The 18,721-nt window shown below is 51.4% G+C and overlaps 1 protein-coding gene across 2 annotated transcripts in view; it reads left to right on the plus strand.

Annotated features, from left to right (window-relative positions):
* Positions 1–18,721, plus strand: part of LOC138643272 (plectin-like) — a 554,763-nt gene that overhangs the window by 55,310 nt on the left and 480,732 nt on the right. For both annotated transcript variants that reach the window (XM_069732195.1, XM_069732204.1), the window contains exon 2: positions 11,621–11,810. In XM_069732195.1, coding sequence (XP_069588296.1) covers positions 11,627–11,810 — 184 coding nt within the window. In that variant the 5' untranslated portion in view covers positions 11,621–11,626. The remainder of the gene's footprint in view (positions 1–11,620; positions 11,811–18,721) is intronic.

An 18,721-nucleotide genomic window follows, 5' to 3' on the forward strand; every position in this document is an offset into this window, starting at 1 on the left:
TTTCCCACAAAAATTTTTTTTTGGCCCCCAGTTTTGTATTTACCCAAGGGTAACAGGAGAAATTGGACCCCAAAAGTTGTTGTCCTATTTGTCCTGAGTGCGCTGATACCCCATATGTTGGGGTAAACCCCTGTTTGGGCACACGGGAGAGCTTGGAAGGGAAGGAGCACTGTTTTACTTTTTCAACGCAGAATTGGCTGGAATATGTCGTGTTTGGAGAGCCCCTGATGTGTCTAAACAGTGGAAACCCCCCAATTATAACTGAAACCCTAATCCAAACACACCCCTAACCCTAATTCCAACGGTAACCCTAACCACACCCCTAACCCTAATCCCAACGGTAACCCTAACCACACCTCTAACCCTGACACACCCCTAACCCTAATCCCAACCCTATTCCCAACCGTAAATGTAATCCAAACCCTAACTTTAGCCCCAACCCTAACCCTAACTGTAGCCTTAACCCTAGCCCTAACCCTAGCCCTAGCCCTAACCCTAGCCTTAGCACTAACCCTAGCCCTAACCCTAGCCCTAGCCCTAACCCTAGCCTTAGCACTAACCCTAGCCCTAACCCTAGCCCTAATGGGAAAATGGAAATAAATACATTTTTTTAATTTTTCCCTAAGGGGGTGATGAAGGGGGGTTTGATTTACTTTTATAGCGGGTTTTTTAGCGGATTTTTATGATTGGCAGCCGTCACACACTGAAAGACGCTTTTTATTGCAAAAAATATTTTTTGCATTACCACATTTTGAGAGCTATAATTTTTCCATATTTTGGTCCACAGAGTCATGTGAGGTCTTGTTGTTTGCGGGACGAGTTGATGTTTTTATTGGTAACATTTTCGGGCACGTGACATTTTTTGATCGCTTTTTATTCCGATTTTTGTGAGGCAGAATGACCAAAAACCAGCTATTCATGAATTTCTTTTGGGGGAGGCGTTTATACCGTTCCGCGTTTGGTAAAATTGATAAAGCAGTTTTATTCTTCGGGTCAGTACGATTACAGCGATACCTCATTTATATCTTTTTTTATGTTTTGGCGCTTTTATACGATAAAAACTATTTTATAGAAAAAATAATTATTTTTACATCGCTTTATTCTGAGGACTATAACTTTTTTATTTTTTCGCTGATGATGCTGTATGGCAGCTTGTTTTTTGCGGAACAAGATGACGTTTTCAGCGGTACCATGGTTATTTATATCCGTCTTCTTGATCGCGTGTTATTCCACTTTTTGTTCGGCGGTATGATAATAAAGGTTTTTTTTTTTGCCTCGTTTTTTTTTTTTTTTTCTTACGGTGTTTACTGAAGGAGTTAACTAGTGGGACAGTTTTATAGGTCGGGTCGTTACGGACGCGGCGATACTAAATATGTGTAGTTTTATTGTTTTTTTTTTTTATTATGTAGATAAAGAAATGTATTTATGGGAATAATATATATATATATTTTTTCATTATTTAGGAATTTATTTTTTTTTTATTTTTTTTTTTTAAACACATTTGGAAATTTCTTTTTTACCTTTTTTACTTTGTCCCGGGGGGGACATCACAGATCGATGATCTGACAGTTTGCATAGCACTCTGTCAGATCACCGATCTGACTTACAGGGCTGCAGGCTTACCAAGCACCTGCTCTGAGCAGGCACTTGGTAAGCCACCTCCCTCCCTGCAGGACCCGGATGCCGCGGCCATCTTGGATCCGGGCCTGGAGCACTGAGGGAGGTAGGGAGACCCTCGCAGCAACGCGATCACAACGCGTTGCTGTGGGGGTCTCAGGGAAGCCCGCAGGGAGCTCCCTCCGTGCACGATGCTTCCCTATACCGCCGGCACATCGCGATCATGTTTGATCGCGGTGTGCCGGGGGTTAATGTGCCAGGGGAGGTCCGTGACCGCTCCTGGCACATAGTGCCGGATGTCAGCTGCGATAGGCAGCTGACACCCGGCCGCGATCGGCCGTGCTCCCCCCGTGAGCGCTGCCGATCGCATATGACGTACTATCCCGTCGGTGGGCATACGGGTCCACCCCACCTCAACGGGATAGTACGTCATATGTCAGAAAGGGGTTAAAATCCTCAAAATAATATCCCAAAAGTAATAGGAGCTGAAAAGGAAAGTCTTGAGTGATGAAAAGAAGGGCTCAATTCTGGCTTTACTAGCAGAGGGACACAGTGAGCATCATGTTGCCTCCAGCCTTAAAATTTCTAAGACGGCAGTCCATTACAACAAGGTCAAGCAGCAGACATTAGGGACAACAAAGCTACAGAGCGGCAGAGGGCAAAAACGACTCCACTGACCGGGATGACCGCCATCTTATTGGAATGTCACTCAGCAATAGCAGGATGACATCAAGTGACCTACAAAAAGAATGGCAAATGGCAGCTGGGGTGGAGTGCATGGCAAGAACAGTTCGTAACAGGCTCCTAGAGGCAGGACTCAAGTCATGTAGCCGATGTGCATACGTTGCAGATTTCCTGCTCCTTATTCTGCTAACACACTGCGGTCTCATGTTACACAGCTTGGCGTAGTTAGTGGGAGGGGGGACCGAGTGGGAAGAGGGGGCTAGAATCACATGCAGGCAGAGGAAAGTACAGCCGAGAGCCCTGTATGTGTAATTGGTATAATAAGAAATTCTTCATATTTCCTGATACCTCCCCCTTTTGGACTGAGCCATGGAGGCAGGACCTCTCGATACTCCTCCATGTGTACCTCGGCAGGCTCGCCCCACCGGGACAACCCGTCTGCATTACCATGCTTGCTGCCCTTTTTGTGTTTAACGGTAAAGTCGTACTGCTGGAGGGCAAGGCAGACAGTGTGCAGCTAGCTCAGGGGGTTGTGGTCAGTCACTACAGCGAAGTTGCACCCGTACTGCTAGGGCTGCAAACGTTGCAGGGCCCAAACCATGGCCAGGCACTCCTTCTCTATGGTGGAATAGGCCACTTCCCTCGGCAGAAGCTTCCAGCTCAGGTACAACACGGGGTGCCCTTGGCTTCCCGAGTCGACCTAGCTAAGCAGATCACCGAGGCCAAACTCTCTGGCATCGGTCTGTACTAAGAACGGCCGACTGCTGTCGACTGCCTTTAGCACAGGAGAGCTGCTCAGGGCTGTTTTCAAAGCCCTAAAAGCTACCTCACAGCCGGCTATCCACTCGACTTTGAGTTAGCTTTTTCCTGGTGAGGTCCGTGAAGGACTTTGCAAGGCTGCTATAGTTTTGTACAAAGCACCGATAGTACCCTGCAGTGCCCAAGAAGGACATCACATGCTTCTTGGTCCTGCGGGTGGGCCAGGACACAATTGTGACCACTTTCCCTGGCCTCATGGAACCCTCACCTACCCGGTGCTCCAGGTAGTGGACCTCTCTTGCCCATCTGGCACTTTCCCAGCTTGATGGTCAGGCCTGCTTGGAGAATGCGCCCAAGCACCTCCTGGAGATGCTGCAGGTGTTCCTCCCAGGTGAGACAGAAGATGGCAATGTCATCCAGGTACACCACCGCGCACCTCTCCAGTCCCTGGAGCAGGTGTTTGACCATCCACTGGAATGTGGCAGGGACATTCTTCATGCCCGCAGGCCCCGTCTTCCCCACTCTTTGGCAGGTGATACAAGAGCGGCAGTGGTTTGTCACATCTGTCCCCATCTTGGGCCAATAGAAGTGTTGAGACAGCCGGGCCTTAGTTTTGCTGACCCCCCCCCCCCCGTCACGGATCCCTTCTCTGTGGTGTCACTTATTCGTCACATGCCTACTCTCACACGTGACTTGGGGTTGTGCCTGCAAGGGTTAATCTATCTCCCCACTCTCAGTCCAGCATTCAACCTCTGTCCTATGCTGTAATGGGAGCATAAATCACACACCGACCCAGGCCACAAACCCGCTCATACATGCTGCCACCACTCATCGAATACATGGGCGATGAGTCCTGGAACTAATAATACTAATAATGTCTATCACTCATAAGGCTCACACACCTTAGGCTATGGATTCTTTTAGAACATTCAAGGTTCAACTTGTTAAAGTTTTATACTTTAATAACAAAAGGTTCAATGCTTACAATAAGAAAAAGGTATAAAAATATGATAATAAAAAGACATACAACTTATGCAAAACAGTATAAAATAAAGGGGAGAAACTTACAGAAATTATCTAACTGGTAGTTGCTTGTGCTCCCTGAGGGTAGGACGAATGTAGATTGGATCACACCAGCTTCTCAGGTTGCCCCCATCATGTGAACACAATTCTCTGTCTGCAGCCTAAATTTATAACTTTGGTCTGGAGGTCAGGTTTCTAGAACGGCCCCTCAGGTTAATATCATAATTGCTGGCTTTCTGATTGGCCACGGCCGCACTACTAATGAATATATTATTTTTCTCTTGAGACACTTGTGAAAAGGTTCTCGGGAATAGATAACCTCAGGCCGCAATTATCATCTCCCCTCCAAGACCTAGGAGGTGCCAAATGTTACCTTGTTCTTGGCCCTAGCTAGAACTCCTGGTGAGATATGGAGACCCAATTTCTACTAGTCCCAAGGAAGTACCTATTACCACCTAGGTGCGACTTGCCTTCAGGACAGATGTTACATTATCACTAGTCACACATATAACCCTAGATATGTCACTACACATATATAGATATATATACACATATTCCACCACACCCCGCCCCAAGTGTCCAGCGAGTGGGATCTCATGGGCAATCCGCAACAACTCACCCCGTTATTGGTATGGGACGACCAGCTGTCTTTCCCTCAACCACTCCTTTTGGGATCTACCGGGAACTGTCTCCCGATACAACCTCCGTTATTCCCAGACCACCCTCTCCTTATCAGTCTTGGAGATGGGTGTCTCGGTGAGGTGTCTCAAGGTCTCCAGGCTTGCATCTGAGTGCAGAGCAGCCTGGAACTCCTGGCTGGAGGCAGCCAGAAGTGACATTGGGGTCCCTTCCTCACGGGGAGCCTCTAGGACCTGCTCCGGGTCCATCTCTGGTTCAGTCACCCCTGTGACTAAAAACACATGGGCTACTTGCACAGTGAACAAGTCTGTAGAAACCTGTTCACACCACCAAGAAACTTGAAGACACAAAAAGAGCACAGCGAGGTCAAAAATACTCTGTTGTAAAGAAGTCACAGTAAATGAGCAAGTGCCAGTCAAAAAATGAATGAAAAAATACAGGGTATTTAGTTAATACGTTTTTTTGCAAAAAAATGTATATCAAGCTGCTCCACCAATCGCCAAGGTATACCCATAATAGAGCAGTCCCTTTTCTGGGAGTAGGAAAACCGCTTTTAAAGCCGGAGCAGCAAGAACAAGTTTTGGCTTTCCTTGCTGACTCAGCCTCTAGCTCTTTCGCCTCCTCTTCTGAAACTGCTAAATGTAAAAGCAGCGCGTCGTTAGTGGATGTTCACGGTCAGGTCTCCATTACAAGTTGAATCTGACATGGAGTGCACAGATGCACAGCCACAGCCTGATTACTATGCTGTTCCTTTGACTCAGACCACAACATTGCCCTCGCAGTGTACTGATCCAGAATCAGACCCTGATGAGACTATGGTGCCCCGTCACGAACGCTATACCACCGGCTTACACGGTGACACAGACGAAGTTGCGCACGAGATAGAAGAGGAGGTCATAGATGACCCAGTTGTTGACACCGATTGGCAGCCATTGGGGGAACAGGGTGCAGGCGGCAGTAGCTCTGAAGCGGAGGAGGAGGAGCCGCAGAAGGCATCAACATCGCAACAGGTTCCATCTGCCAGGCCCGTATCTGGCCAAAAACGCGTGGTAAAACCAGTTGTAGGACAGCGTAGACATCTGGTTAAAGAAGCTCAGTCTGCAATGCCTGAAAAGGTATCCGATAGTAGAAAGAGTGCAGTCTGGCATTTTTTTAAACAACATCCAAATGATCAACGCAAAGTCATCTGTGAAAAATGTTCAACTACCTTAAGCAGAGGTCAGAATCTTAAAAGTCTAAATACAAGTTGCATGCGTAGACATTTAACCACCATGCATTTGCAAGCCTGGACTAACTACCAAACGTCCCTTAAGGTTGTAGCACCCTCGGCCAATGAAGCTAGTCAGCAACGCTACATCCCTTCACTCACTGTAAGCCCACCATTTCCCGCACCACCTGCAGCAAATGTGCAGATTTCGTCGCCAGGCCAAAGCAGTCAGGGAATCATGAGTTTTGTAGTAGGAAACACTGCATGTAGGGCACCAGCAAGAATACCATCTCCAACCCTCTCTCAGTCTGCCATGTCCACCGGCACCCCCGCTAGTTCCACGATCTGCAGCTCTCCAGTCCAGCTCACCCTACATGAGACTCTCGTTAGGAAAAGGAAGTACTCATCCTCGCATCCGCGTACACAAGGTTTGAACGCCCACATTGCTAGACTAATCTCATTAGAGATGATGCCCTACCGGTTAGTTGAAAGCGAAGCTTTCAAAACCCTGATGGACTACGCAGAACCACGCTACGAGCTACCCAGTCGACACTTCTTTTCGAGAAAAGCCATCCCAGCCCTCCACCACCATGTAAAAGACCGCATCGTCCATGCACTCAGGCAATCTGTGAGTACAAAGGTGCACCTGACAACAGATGCATGGACCAGTAGGCATGGCCAGGGACGTTACGTGTCCATCACGGCTCACTGGGTTAATGTGGTGGATGCAGGGTCCACAGGGGACAGCAATATTGGGACAGTTCTGCCTAGCCCACGGTCTAGGAAACAGTTGGCTGTAGGCGTTCGCCCCCCCTCCTCCTCGTCCTCCTGCAGAATCAAGAGCTCGTCCACAGACCGCAGTCGCACGAGCACTCCATCCGCAGCTGCCACTATTGCACATGAGGTGTCCCATTATGGGACACCTAGTGGCAAGCGTCAGCAGGCTGTATTGGCAATGAAGTGTTTGGGCGACAACAGACACACCGTGGAAGTTCTGTCCGAGTTCTTGCAGAAAGAAACGCAGTCATGGCTGGGCACTGTACATCTTGAGGCAGGCAAGGTAGTGAGTGATAACGGAAGAAATTTTATGGCTGCCATAGCCCTTTCACAACTGAAACACATTCCTTGCCTGGCTCACACCTTAAACCTGGTGGTGCAGTGCTTCCTGAAAAGTTATCCGGGGTTACCCGACCTGCTCCTCCAAATGCTCAGACTTTGCTCGCATATCCGCCGTTCGCCCGTGCACTCCAGCCGTATGCAGAATCATCAGCGGTCTTTGAACCTTCCCCAGCATCGCCTAATAATCGACGTTGCAACAAGGTGGAACTCCACACTGCACATGCTTCAGAAACTGTGCGAACAGAGGCGTGCTGTTATGTGTTTGTGGGAGGATACACATACACGGGCAGGCAGTTGGATGGCAGACATGGAGTTGTCAGGTGTGCAGTGGTCGAAGGTACAAGACCTGTGTCAAGTCCTTCAGTGTTTTGAGGAATGCACACGGCTGGTTAGTGCAGACAACGCCATAATAAGCATGAGCATCCCCCTAATGTGTCTGCTGATGCAAAGTTTGACGCACATAAAGGAGCAGGCGTCTGCAGCCGAGGAAGAGGGAAGCCTTGATGACAGTCAGCCATTGTCTGGTCAGGGCAGTCTACAGAACGAGGTAGCGGGCGAAGAGGAGGAGGACGAGGGGGATGAGTATTTTTTGAATGAGGAAGCTTCTCCGGGGCCAATAGCAACTGGTGGCGTTGCAAGGCGGGGTTCAGGGTTTTTTAGGGAGACAAGTGACGTAGATTTGCCTGAAACTGCCCCTCAACCCAGCACAACCGCAGATTTGACAACTGGAACTTTGGCCCACATGGCGGATTATGCCTTACGTATCCTCAAAAGGGACCCACGTATTATTAAAATGATGACCGATGACGATTACTGGTTGGCCTGCCTCCTTGATCCTCGCTATAAAGGCAAATTGCAAAATATCATGCCACATGAGAACTTCGAACAAATATTAGCAACCAAACAAGCAACTCTTGTTGACCGTTTGATTCAGGCATTCCCAGCACACAGCGCTGGTGATGGTTCTCACACGAGCTGCAGGAGGCAACAGGGCAGAGGTGTTAGAGGTGCACAAATTAGAAGTGGCGTTGGACAGAGGGGTTTTCTGACCAGGTTGTGGAGTGATTTCGCAATGACCGCAGACAGGACAGGTACTGCTGCATCAATTCAAAGTGACAGGAGACAACATTTGTCCAGTATGGTTACTAACTATTTTTCATCCCTTATCGATGTTCTCCCTCAACCGTCATTCCCATTTGATTACTGGGCATCCAAATTAGACACCTGGCCTGAATTGGCAGAATATGCATTGCAGGAGCTTGCTTGCCCAGCAGCTAGTGTGCTATCAGAAAGAGTATTCAGTGCTGCTGGTTCAATATTGACCGAAAAAAGGACTCGTCTGGCTACCCAAAATGTTGATGATCTAACCTTCATTAAAATGAACCACTCATGGATTTCGAATTATTTTGCCCCACCTTTCCCGGCTGACACCTAGCTTTCCTATGAAAAGGTCTTGCTTGTGGACTCGTCTTACTGACTGTTCCAATCTCTTAATTTGCAGCAGCTGTTTGTCCAGCATACAACATGTTTACACCTCCCTAAATGGGCTAACTCCCCCCACGGGGCCGTGGTCGCGCCACTTGGCGCAAGCACCCGTGAGAGTGCCGTTTGTCTGAAGAGGTGGGTGTGCCCGCTTTTGGTCAACGTCACTGCAAATGGGTCCCTCATAGTACAATAAAGTGTCTCTGGCGGTGGTGGTGCGCACCCAACGTCAGACACACCGTTGTAACATGAGGGGCCCTGGGCCTGTACCGCTGGCCACAAGAGAGTTCCCCCCCAGCTCAAACAGTGCTCTACCACTTGCAAAATTATCTCTCACAGCTCCACCAATGTTTAGTCTATGCACTGACATCCTTCAATGCCTGGCACTGACAATACCAATTTGTTGACATGTATGATGCTAGTTAAAATAGTCAGGGTCAGTGTCCTATATTGACACCAGTAAATACTTAGCGCAAAATTACTATGTTTGAAACTCAGCAGAGGAGCCCACCCCTGTACCTAAGTATGCCACCCTTTTGTTTTTTGGTTTTGTTGTTTTGCGAGACATTAACATCTATTTATTTTTTGGGAGTACTAACTGTGTCAGACACTCCTTCCAATCGTCCTCCGCTGACCACACCAATGCTGCCTGTGTACCTCTGCAAGATAATTCAAACTGCTTTGAGCCTAATTTTTTTTTATTTTAGGCCTACTAAGTCTGTCTGCGGTCCCTCCTTCCAATTGTCCTCCGCTGAACACAACAATGCTGCCTGTGTACCCCTGCAAGATAATTGAAACTGCCTTGAGCCTAATTTTTTTTATTTTAGGCCTACTAAGTCTGTCTGCGGTCCCTCCTTCCAATTGTCCTCCGCTAAACACACCAATGCTGCCTGTGTACCCCTGCAAGATAATTGAAACTGCTTTGAGGCTAATTTTTTTTAATTTTAGGCCTACTAAGTCTGTCTGCGGTCCCTCCTTCCATTTGTCCTCCGCTGAGCACACCAATGCCGACCGTGTACCCATGTAACTTTTTGTCATCCTGCAGTGAGCCTACTTAGTGGTGTAAGGCCTACTAGCAGTGTCTGTCTGCGCCACTTAATACAGCTGTCCTCTAAAAAAAAAAAAATGGCGGATTTTCAGCTTGTCAGAATTATAAAACTGCATTGGGGCCACAAGTTTCGTTGTGATCTACATACTGAGTCTTCCGCTCCAAGGTGCTCTCTCTGTTGCCTCTCCTTCGCTTCTATCTTGAAGCTCTTGTTAAGTAGTTGTTGAAACAACACTGCATTAGGCCTACAAGTTGGGTCTGGGTTGTAGAGACGGTGTCTCCCGCTCCAAGGTGTTCTCCAGGTTGCCTCTCCATAGCTTCAATCTTCATGCTCTTGTTAAGTAGTTGTTGAAACAACACTGCATTAGGCCTACAAGTTGGGTCTGGGTTGTAGAGACGGTGTCTCCTGCTCCAAGGTGTTCTCCAGGTTGCCTCTCCATGGTGTTCTCCAGGTTGCCTCTCCATAGCTTCAATCTTCATGCTCTTGTTAAGTAGTAGTTGAAACAACACTGCATTAGGCCTACAAGTTGGGTCTGGCTTGTAGAGACGGTGTCTCCCGCTTCAAGGTGTTCTCCAGGTTGCCACATAATCGAAGCTGCATAGAGCCTATTTTGTTATTTTAGGCCTACTAAGTCTTTCTGCGGTCCCTCCTTCCAATTGTCCTCCACTGAGCACACCAATGAAGACCGTGTACCCATGTAACCTTTTTTAAACCTGCGTCGAGCCAACTTTGTGGTGTAAGGCCTACTTGCAGTGTCTGGCTCCGCCACTCAATACAGCTGTCCTCTTTAAAAAAATGACCTGCAATTATCAGGTTTTCAGCCTATCGGAATTTTAAAACTGCAGTGGGGCTACTAGTTTGGTTGGGGCCTACTAACAGTGTCTGCCACTCCAAGGTGTTCTCCTGGTTGCCTTTCCTGAGCTTCTATCTTCAGGCTCTTGTTAAATAGTTGTTAAATGGAACAACTGCATTTGGCCTACTAGTTAGGTTGGGGCCTACTAACGGTGTCTGCCGCTCCTTGCTGTTCTCCTGGTTTCCTGTCCTGAAATTCCATTTTCAGGCTCTCGTTAAGTAGTTGTTAATGTTAGACTGCATTTGGCCTACTAGTTGGGTTGGGGCCTACTATCGGTGTCTGCCGCTCCTTGATGTTCTCCTCCACTGAACAAACCAGTGCCGCCTGTTTACTTCTGTTACCAATTTTGAACTGCATTTCGACTACTTACTGATTTGGGCCTACTCTCTGTGTCAGCCTCTCATTACAGTTGTCCTCCACTGAACAAAGCAATGCCCCCTGGTTAGTCCACTTTATTCTTTGGGCCTATATCTGTGTTTCCTCCTCATCCTGCCCATTGCCCAGCCAGTGATAGATGAGTCTGCTGGTACATTGACCCATAACGCAACATTCCCCGTGCACGCTACACAGCAAGATTGTGACCCTGCTGAAAGTCAGGTCCCCCTTCCCGCATACCATACCACCTTACACGGGGACAAAGAGGAAGGTGCAAATGAAAGTGCAGGTTCCTTCATCAGGTGGGGAAGGGGGGGAATACTCGTTGGCGACGTCACTGGCACAGGGCCCCTCATAGTACGCAAAAGTGTTGCTGCCGGTGGGAGGCGCCCCCGCCGTGCAAACACACCGCTGTACTTTGAGGGGCCCTGTGCCAGTGCCAATGCCAACAAGTGGGCCCCCCCTGCTTGCTCAGGATCACAGCACTTGCAAAGTTGAAATACTTACCTCTCCCTGCTCCACTGCCGTGACGTGGTCCAGATTTCCTGGGCCCACTAAACATTTGAACCAGCCCTACCCCCCACAACTTTAGCCAAATGACCCCCAATTTCCAATGCCTTACTATTATTATAAGGTAAATTAAGATTGACAAGCTTCAGTAACAAGATTGTATGTTTTTGCCATTAAAATGGGCACTATACATGTTTTCCTGGCCTCCACTCTCCTGTCCTGACTGTGACATTGGAGCGAGTCTTCAGCTGTGTGAGCAGGACAGATCCGTATATAATATCCGCGCTTGTTTTTGTCTTCCAGGCGCTGATGTCTCTGGACAGGAAGGAGCGGGCGCGGATGGCAGAGGACAGCTCCAGCAGTGGCTCCCCCAACCCCGGGGACACCTTGCCCTGGAACCTGGGCAAGAACCAGCGGGTGAAGAGGTCGTCGTCCGCCTCGGGAGGGGGCACCGTGCTGGACGCAGCCGAGAGGGCGGTGATCCGGATAGCAGGTGAGAACAGCACCCCGTCATGTCCTCTGTGCTGCTGGAGTACGGTGTAATGGTCAGCCTGTCTTCCCCTCCCCCTCTGGTGTAATCACAGGTCAGTGTGTGATGTCCTCTGTGCTGCTGGAGGACGGTGTAATGGTCAGCCTGTCCTCCCCTCCCCCTCTGGTGTAATCACAGGTCAGTGTGTGATGTCCCCTGTGCTGCTGGAGGACGGTGTAATGGTCAGCCTGTCCTCCCCTCCCCCCACTGGTGTAATCACAGGTCAGTGTGTGATGTCCTCTGTGCTGCTGGAGTACGGTGTAATGGTCAGCCTGTCCTCCCATCCCCCCACTGGTATAATCACAGGTCAGTGTGTGATGTCCTCTGTGCTGCTGGTGGACGGTGTAATGGTCAGCCTGTCCTCCCCTCCCCCCACTGGTATAATCACAGGTCAGTGTGTGATGTCCTCTGTGCTGCTGGAGGACGGTGTAATGGTCAGCCTGTCCTCCCCTCCCCCACTGGTATAATCACAGGTCAGTGTGTGATGTCCTCTGTGCTGCTGGTGGACGGTGTAATGGTCAGCCTGTCCTCCCATCCCCCCACTGGTATAATCACAGGTCAGTGTGTGATGTCCTCTGTGCTGCTGGAGGACGGTGTAATGGTCAGCCTGTCCTCCCCTCCCCCACTGGTATAATCACAGGTCAGTGTGTGATGTCCTCTGTGCTGCTGGTGGACGGTGTAATGGTCAGCCTGTCCTCCCATCCCCCCACTGGTATAATCACAGGTCAGTGTGTGATGTCCTCTGTGCTGCTGGAGGACGGTGTAATGGTCAGCCTGTCCTCCCCTCCCCCACTGGTATAATCACAGGTCAGTGTGTGATGTCCTCTGTGCTGCTGGTGGACGGTGTAATGGTCAACCTGTCCTCCCCTCCTCCACTGGTGTAATCACAGGTCAGTGTGTAATGTCCTCTGTGCTGCTGGAGGACGGTGTAATGGTCAGCCTGTCCTCCCATCCCCCCACTGGTATAATCACAGGTCAGTGTGTGATGTCCTCTGTGCAGCTGGAGGACGGTGTAATGGTCAGCCTGTCCTCCCATCCCCCCACTGGTGTAATCACAGGTCAGTGTGTGATGTCCCCTGTGCTGCTGGAGGACGGTGTAATGGTCAGCCTGTCCTCCCCTCCCCCTCTGGTGTAATCACAGGTCAGTGTGTGATGTCCTCTGTGCTGCTGGTGGACGGTGTAATGGTCAGCCTGTCCTCCCATCCCCCCACTGCTATAATCACAGGTCAGTGTGTGATGTCCCCTGTGCTGCTGGAGGACGGTGTAATGGTCAGCCTGTCCTCCCCTCCCCCACTGGTATAATCACAGGTCAGTGTGTGATGTCCTCTGTGCTGCTGGAGGACGGTGTAATGGTCAGCCTGTCCTCCCCTCCCCCACTGGTATAATCACAGGTCAGTGTGTGATGTCCCCTGTGCTGCTGGAGGACGGTGTAATGGTCAGCCTGTCCTCCCCTCCCCCACTGGTATAATCACAGGTCAGTGTGTGATGTCCTCTGTGCTGCTGGAGGACGGTGTAATGGTCAGCCTGTCCTCCCCTCCCCCTCTGGTATAATCACAGGTCAGTGTGTGATGTCCCCTGTGCTGCTGGTGGACGGTGTAATGGTCAGCCTGTCCTCCCCTCCCCCCACTGGTGTAATCACAGGTCAGTGTGTGATGTCCTCTGTGCTGCTGGAGGACGGTGTAATGGTCAGCCTGTCCTCCCATCCCCCTCTGGTATAATCACAGGTCAGTGTGTGATGTCCCCTGTGCTGCTGGTGGACGGTGTAATGGTCAGCCTGTCCTCCCCTCCCCCCACTGGTGTAATCACAGGTCAGTGTGTGATGTCCTCTGTGCTGCTGGAGGACGGTGTAATGGTCAGCCTGTCCTCCCATCCCCCCACTGGTATAATCACAGGTCAGTGTGTGATGTCCTCTGTGCAGCTGGAGGACGGTGTAATGGTCAGCCTGTCCTCCCATCCCCCCACTGGTGTAATCACAGGTCAGTGTGTGATGTCCCCTGTGCTGCTGGAGGACGGTGTAATGGTCAGCCTGTCCTCCCCTCCCCCTCTGGTGTAATCACAGGTCAGTGTGTGATGTCCTCTGTGCTGCTGGTGGACGGTGTAATGGTCAGCCTGTCCTCCCATCCCCCCACTGCTATAATCACAGGTCAGTGTGTGATGTCCCCTGTGCTGCTGGAGGACGGTGTAATGGTCAGCCTGTCCTCCCCTCCCCCACTGGTATAATCACAGGTCAGTGTGTGATGTCCTCTGTGCTGCTGGAGGACGGTGTAATGGTCAGCCTGTCCTCCCCTCCCCCACTGGTATAATCACAGGTCAGTGTGTGATGTCCCCTGTGCTGCTGGAGGACGGTGTAATGGTCAGCCTGTCCTCCCCTCCCCCACTGGTATAATCACAGGTCAGTGTGTGATGTCCTCTGTGCTGCTGGAGGACGGTGTAATGGTCAGCCTGTCCTCCCCTCCCCCTCTGGTATAATCACAGGTCAGTGTGTGATGTCCCCTGTGCTGCTGGTGGACGGTGTAATGGTCAGCCTGTCCTCCCCTCCCCCCACTGGTGTAATCACAGGTCAGTGTGTGATGTCCTCTGTGCTGCTGGTGGACGGTGTAATGGTCAGCCTGTCCTCCCCTCCCCCACTGGTGTAATCACAGGTCAGTGTGTGATGTCCCCTGTGCTGCTGGTGGACGGTGTAATGGTCAGCCTGTCCTCCCCTCCCCCTCTGGTATAATCACAGGTCAGTGTGTGAGGTCCTCTGTGCTGCTGGAGGACGGTGTAATGGTCAGCCTGTCCTCCCATCCCCCTCTGGTATAATCACAGGTCAGTGTGTGATGTCCTCTGTGCTGCTGGTGGACGGTGTAATGGTCAGCCTGTCCTCCCCTCCCCCACTGGTGTAATCACAGGTCAGTGTGTGATGTCCTCTGTGCTGCTGGAGGACGGTGTAATGGTCAGCCTGTCCTCCCCTCCCCCCACTGGTATAATCACAGGTCAGTGTGTGATGTCCTCTGTGCTGCTGGAGGACGGTGTAATGGTCAGCCTGTCCTCCCCTCCCCCTCTGGTGTAATCACAGGTCAGTGTGTGATGTCCCCTGTGCTGCTGGAGGACGGTGTAATGGTCAGCCTGTCCTCCCATCCCCCCACTGATATAATCACAGGTCAGTGTGTGATGTCCTCTGTGCTGCTGGTGGACGGTGTAATGGTCAGCCTGTCCTCCCCTCCCCCCACTGGTATAATCACAGGTCAGTGTGTGATGTCCTCTGTGCTGCTGGTGGACGGTGTAATGGTCAGCCTGTCCTCCCCTCCCCCTCTGGTGTAATCACAGGTCAGTGTGTGATGTCCTCTGTGCTGCTGGTGGACGGTGTAATGGTCAGCCTGTCCTCCCCTCCCCCCACTGGTGTAATCACAGGTCAGTGTGTGATGTCCTCTGTGCTGCTGGTGGACGGTGTAATGGTCAGCCTGTCCTCCCATCCCCCCACTGGTGTAATCGCAGGTCAGTGTGTGATGTCCCCTGTGCTGCTGGTGGACGGTGTAATGGTCAGCCTGTCCTCCCCTCCCCCCACTGGTATAATCACAGGTCAGTGTGTGAGGTCCTCTGTGCTGCTGGTGGACGGTGTAATGGTCAGCCTGTCCTCCCCTCCCCCCACTGGTATAATCACAGGTCAGTGTGTGATGTCCTCTGTGCTGCTGGTGGACGGTGTAATGGTCAGCCTGTCCTCCCCTCCCCCCACTGGTATAATCACAGGTCAGTGTGTGATGTCCTCTGTGCTGCTGGTGGACGGTGTAATGGTCAGCCTGTCCTCCCCTCCCCCACTGGTTAGCCTCTAGGGTGTGTGATGCATTAGTGATGATGTTGGGGGTCTTTATTCGTGTCTCTGGGGTCGGGGTGCAGTTTCTCCTGGGGCTCTCTATATGGATCTGTGTGGGGCTCTCATCCTGAGGCTGCAGTGACTGCACAGCTCGAGGACGCCCCCTGTGGCCAATGCTGGGATTGGCTGGTCTCATGCTCCTGGATCCTGACTCTTATTTGGTGCAGTCAATCACAGGCATTTGCTGTGTGGCACACCATGGATGCCAGTGGTAAGCCCCCCGTGAGTCCCGCGCAGGCTCGCTGCTGGCTCGGGGTGTAGACGCAGGTCCCTCTTCTTTAGGACTTCTTAGTGTTTCATCCACAAATGGTAATGATGGCAGGGATGAGGTGTGCCGAAACATCACTTGTGAGTGCCGCTGCTTGGGAAGGATTTTCAGCGGTGGGCTTTGGTGGGCTTCGTAAAAAATGCAATATTTAATTCAATGTATACAACAGTTAAAATGGATAAAGTCCATTTACAGAAGGTGAGCTAAGGAGCCTCGCGGACACAGGCACATCGAAAAACTGCCTGTGACCAGTCCCGGTCCTCCCAAAATCTACAGTGTAAGTGGTAATCGGTGTTCCGACACCCGGTGCACAGCCATATGGGCCTGGAGCAAAGGAACCGAATGAGGGATGGATTTAGGGAACCGCACATCTAATAAGTCTGCGATAAAGAATAAACTGATCTCCGGAATGTGGGGGAGGAGCGGCAAAAGGGAGATGGAAACGTGGCCTCAAAGTAAGGCAAGTGTGGAGTTCTGTCTTATAACTCTGCAAATAGAGGGTGAGGATAAATGCTCCGGGAAAAGGACCGAGGCAGGAAAGTGTAGCAGTCTGGTCAGACACATGGACAGCCCAACGCGCGTCGCCACTCGGGTGGCTTCTTCAGGGGCAACTGGTGTGGCTTTATAAAACACATTGAGGTATAAATACAATAAGGATTATTATCATGTGATCGAATACAGCTGAGAGGCTTACCTCCTGGCACAGAGCCACGTGAGACACCGCTGCCGCCTTCTCTTCTGGCCTTTTTCTCTCTGCCCGCCGCCTTCTGTCGTGGCCCCTTCTTCTTCTCTCTGCCCGCCATCTTCTCTAGTGGCCGCCTTCTTCTCTCCTGGCCACCTTCTTTTTCTCTTCTGCCCTCCGTCTTCTCTCGTGGTCGTCTTCTTTTTCTCTTCTGGCCGCCGCCTTCTCTCGTGGCCGCCTTCTCTCGTGGAACCTTCTTCTCTCGTGGCCGCTGCCGCCTGCTCTTCTGGCCTTTTTCTCTCTACCCACCGCCTTCTCTCGTGGCTTCCTTCTCTCGTGGCCACTTTCTCTTCTGGCCTTCTTCTCTCGTGGCCCCTTCTTCTTCTCTCGTGGCCGCCTTCTTTTCTCGTGGCTGCCTTCTTTTTCCCTTCTGGCCACCGCCTTCTTCTCTTGTGGAACCTTCTTCTCTTGTGGAACTTTCTTCTCTCGTGGAACCTTCTTCTCTCGTGGCCGCCGCCGCCTTCACGTCTGGCTTCTCCCCGGCATTTTTTATTGTTCTCTTTGACGTTATTGGGAAGTACAGAGCGACATCTGCACAACAAGCGCCCAAACAACGGATCGGTCTCTGCTTTTAACAACTTGGTGTTTTTGGAAACCTGAACATGTGAACAGCGAGTGCTTTTTATTTGGGCCCCATACAGCCGTGTACATAAAAAATGAGGTCCCACTAGAACGTGCAGGGTTGTACCGTCAGAATAGAGAGACCCCTCCAGCCCTCACCACCCAATGGTGAAGGGTACTGGCCCTGGAGCGGACTGTAGCCGGCCCGCAGTGTCCGCAGGATCCGGTGCCATATAAGATTATTAGTCAATTGTAGAATCTCTCTACCGTTTGTTACAATGAAGGAAGAGCAAGAAGTTTCTCCAAACTCCCCAAATGCCACTGTACTGACTCCTGCAGTCTCAGGATTATTCATCCCTTCATGACCTGAGTCTTCATCACTTGGCACAGTCCCTCTGGCTGTTGTAACCTGCTGCAGGCATGATCTATAGCCGGACACCAGCTTCTATCGTCTGGCTAGGTGTCAGTCTCAGGATTGGCCCTCAGGTGACTAATATTATTGGGTTTTGTGCTGCAGCCGCCTTCTCTGCATCTCCCCAAAGATCTTCTATAGGGATCCGGTCAGGCAACAAAGACGGTCACTCCACAAACTTCCAGGATTATGAAGTGCGGAGCTCATTGTCCTGATGGAAGTCTCAACTTCACTGTAGGTGTCACCGAGCCCCCCGTCAGTGCCTCACTGTAGGCATCACCGTGCCCCCCCGCCAGTGCCTCACTGTAGGCGTCACCGAGCCCCCCTGTCAGTGCCTCACTGTAGGCGTCACCGTGCCCCCCGCCAGTGCCTCACTGTAGGCGTCACCGTGCCCCACGCCAGTGCCTCACTGTAGGCGTCACGAAGCCCCCGCCAGTGCCTCACTGTAGGCGTCACTAAGCCCCCCGCCAGTGCCTCATTGTAGGCGTCACCGTGCCCCCCGCCAGTGCCTCACTGTAGGCGTCACCGAGCCCCCCTGTCAGTGCCTCAGTATAAGCGTCACCGTGCCCCCCACCAGTGCCTCACTGTAGGCGTCACCGTGCCCCCCGCCAGTGCCTCACTGTAGGCATCACCGAGCCCCCCTGTCAGTGCCTCACTATAGGCGTCACCGTGCCCCCCGCCAGTGCCTCACTGTAGGTGTCACCGAGCCCTCTGTCAGTGCCTCACTGTAGATGTCACCAAGCCCCCCTGTCAGTGCCTCACTATAGGCGTCACTTTGCCCCCCGCCAGTGCCTCACTGTAGGTGTCACCGAGCCCCCTGTCAGTGCCTCACTGTAGATGTCACCAAGCCCCCTGTCAGTGCCTCACTGTAGATGTCACCAAGCCCCCCTGTCAGTGCCTCACTGTAGATGTCACCGAGCCCCCTGTCAGTGCCTCACTGTAGGTGTCACCGAGCCCCCTGTCAGTGCCTCACTGTAGGTGTCACCGAGCCCCCTGTCAGTGCCTCACTGTAGATGTCACCAAGCCCCCTGTCAGTGCC

The sequence above is a fragment of the Ranitomeya imitator genome, chromosome 6, assembly GCF_032444005.1.
Source record: "Ranitomeya imitator isolate aRanImi1 chromosome 6, aRanImi1.pri, whole genome shotgun sequence".
Taxonomy (NCBI): domain Eukaryota; kingdom Metazoa; phylum Chordata; class Amphibia; order Anura; family Dendrobatidae; genus Ranitomeya; species Ranitomeya imitator.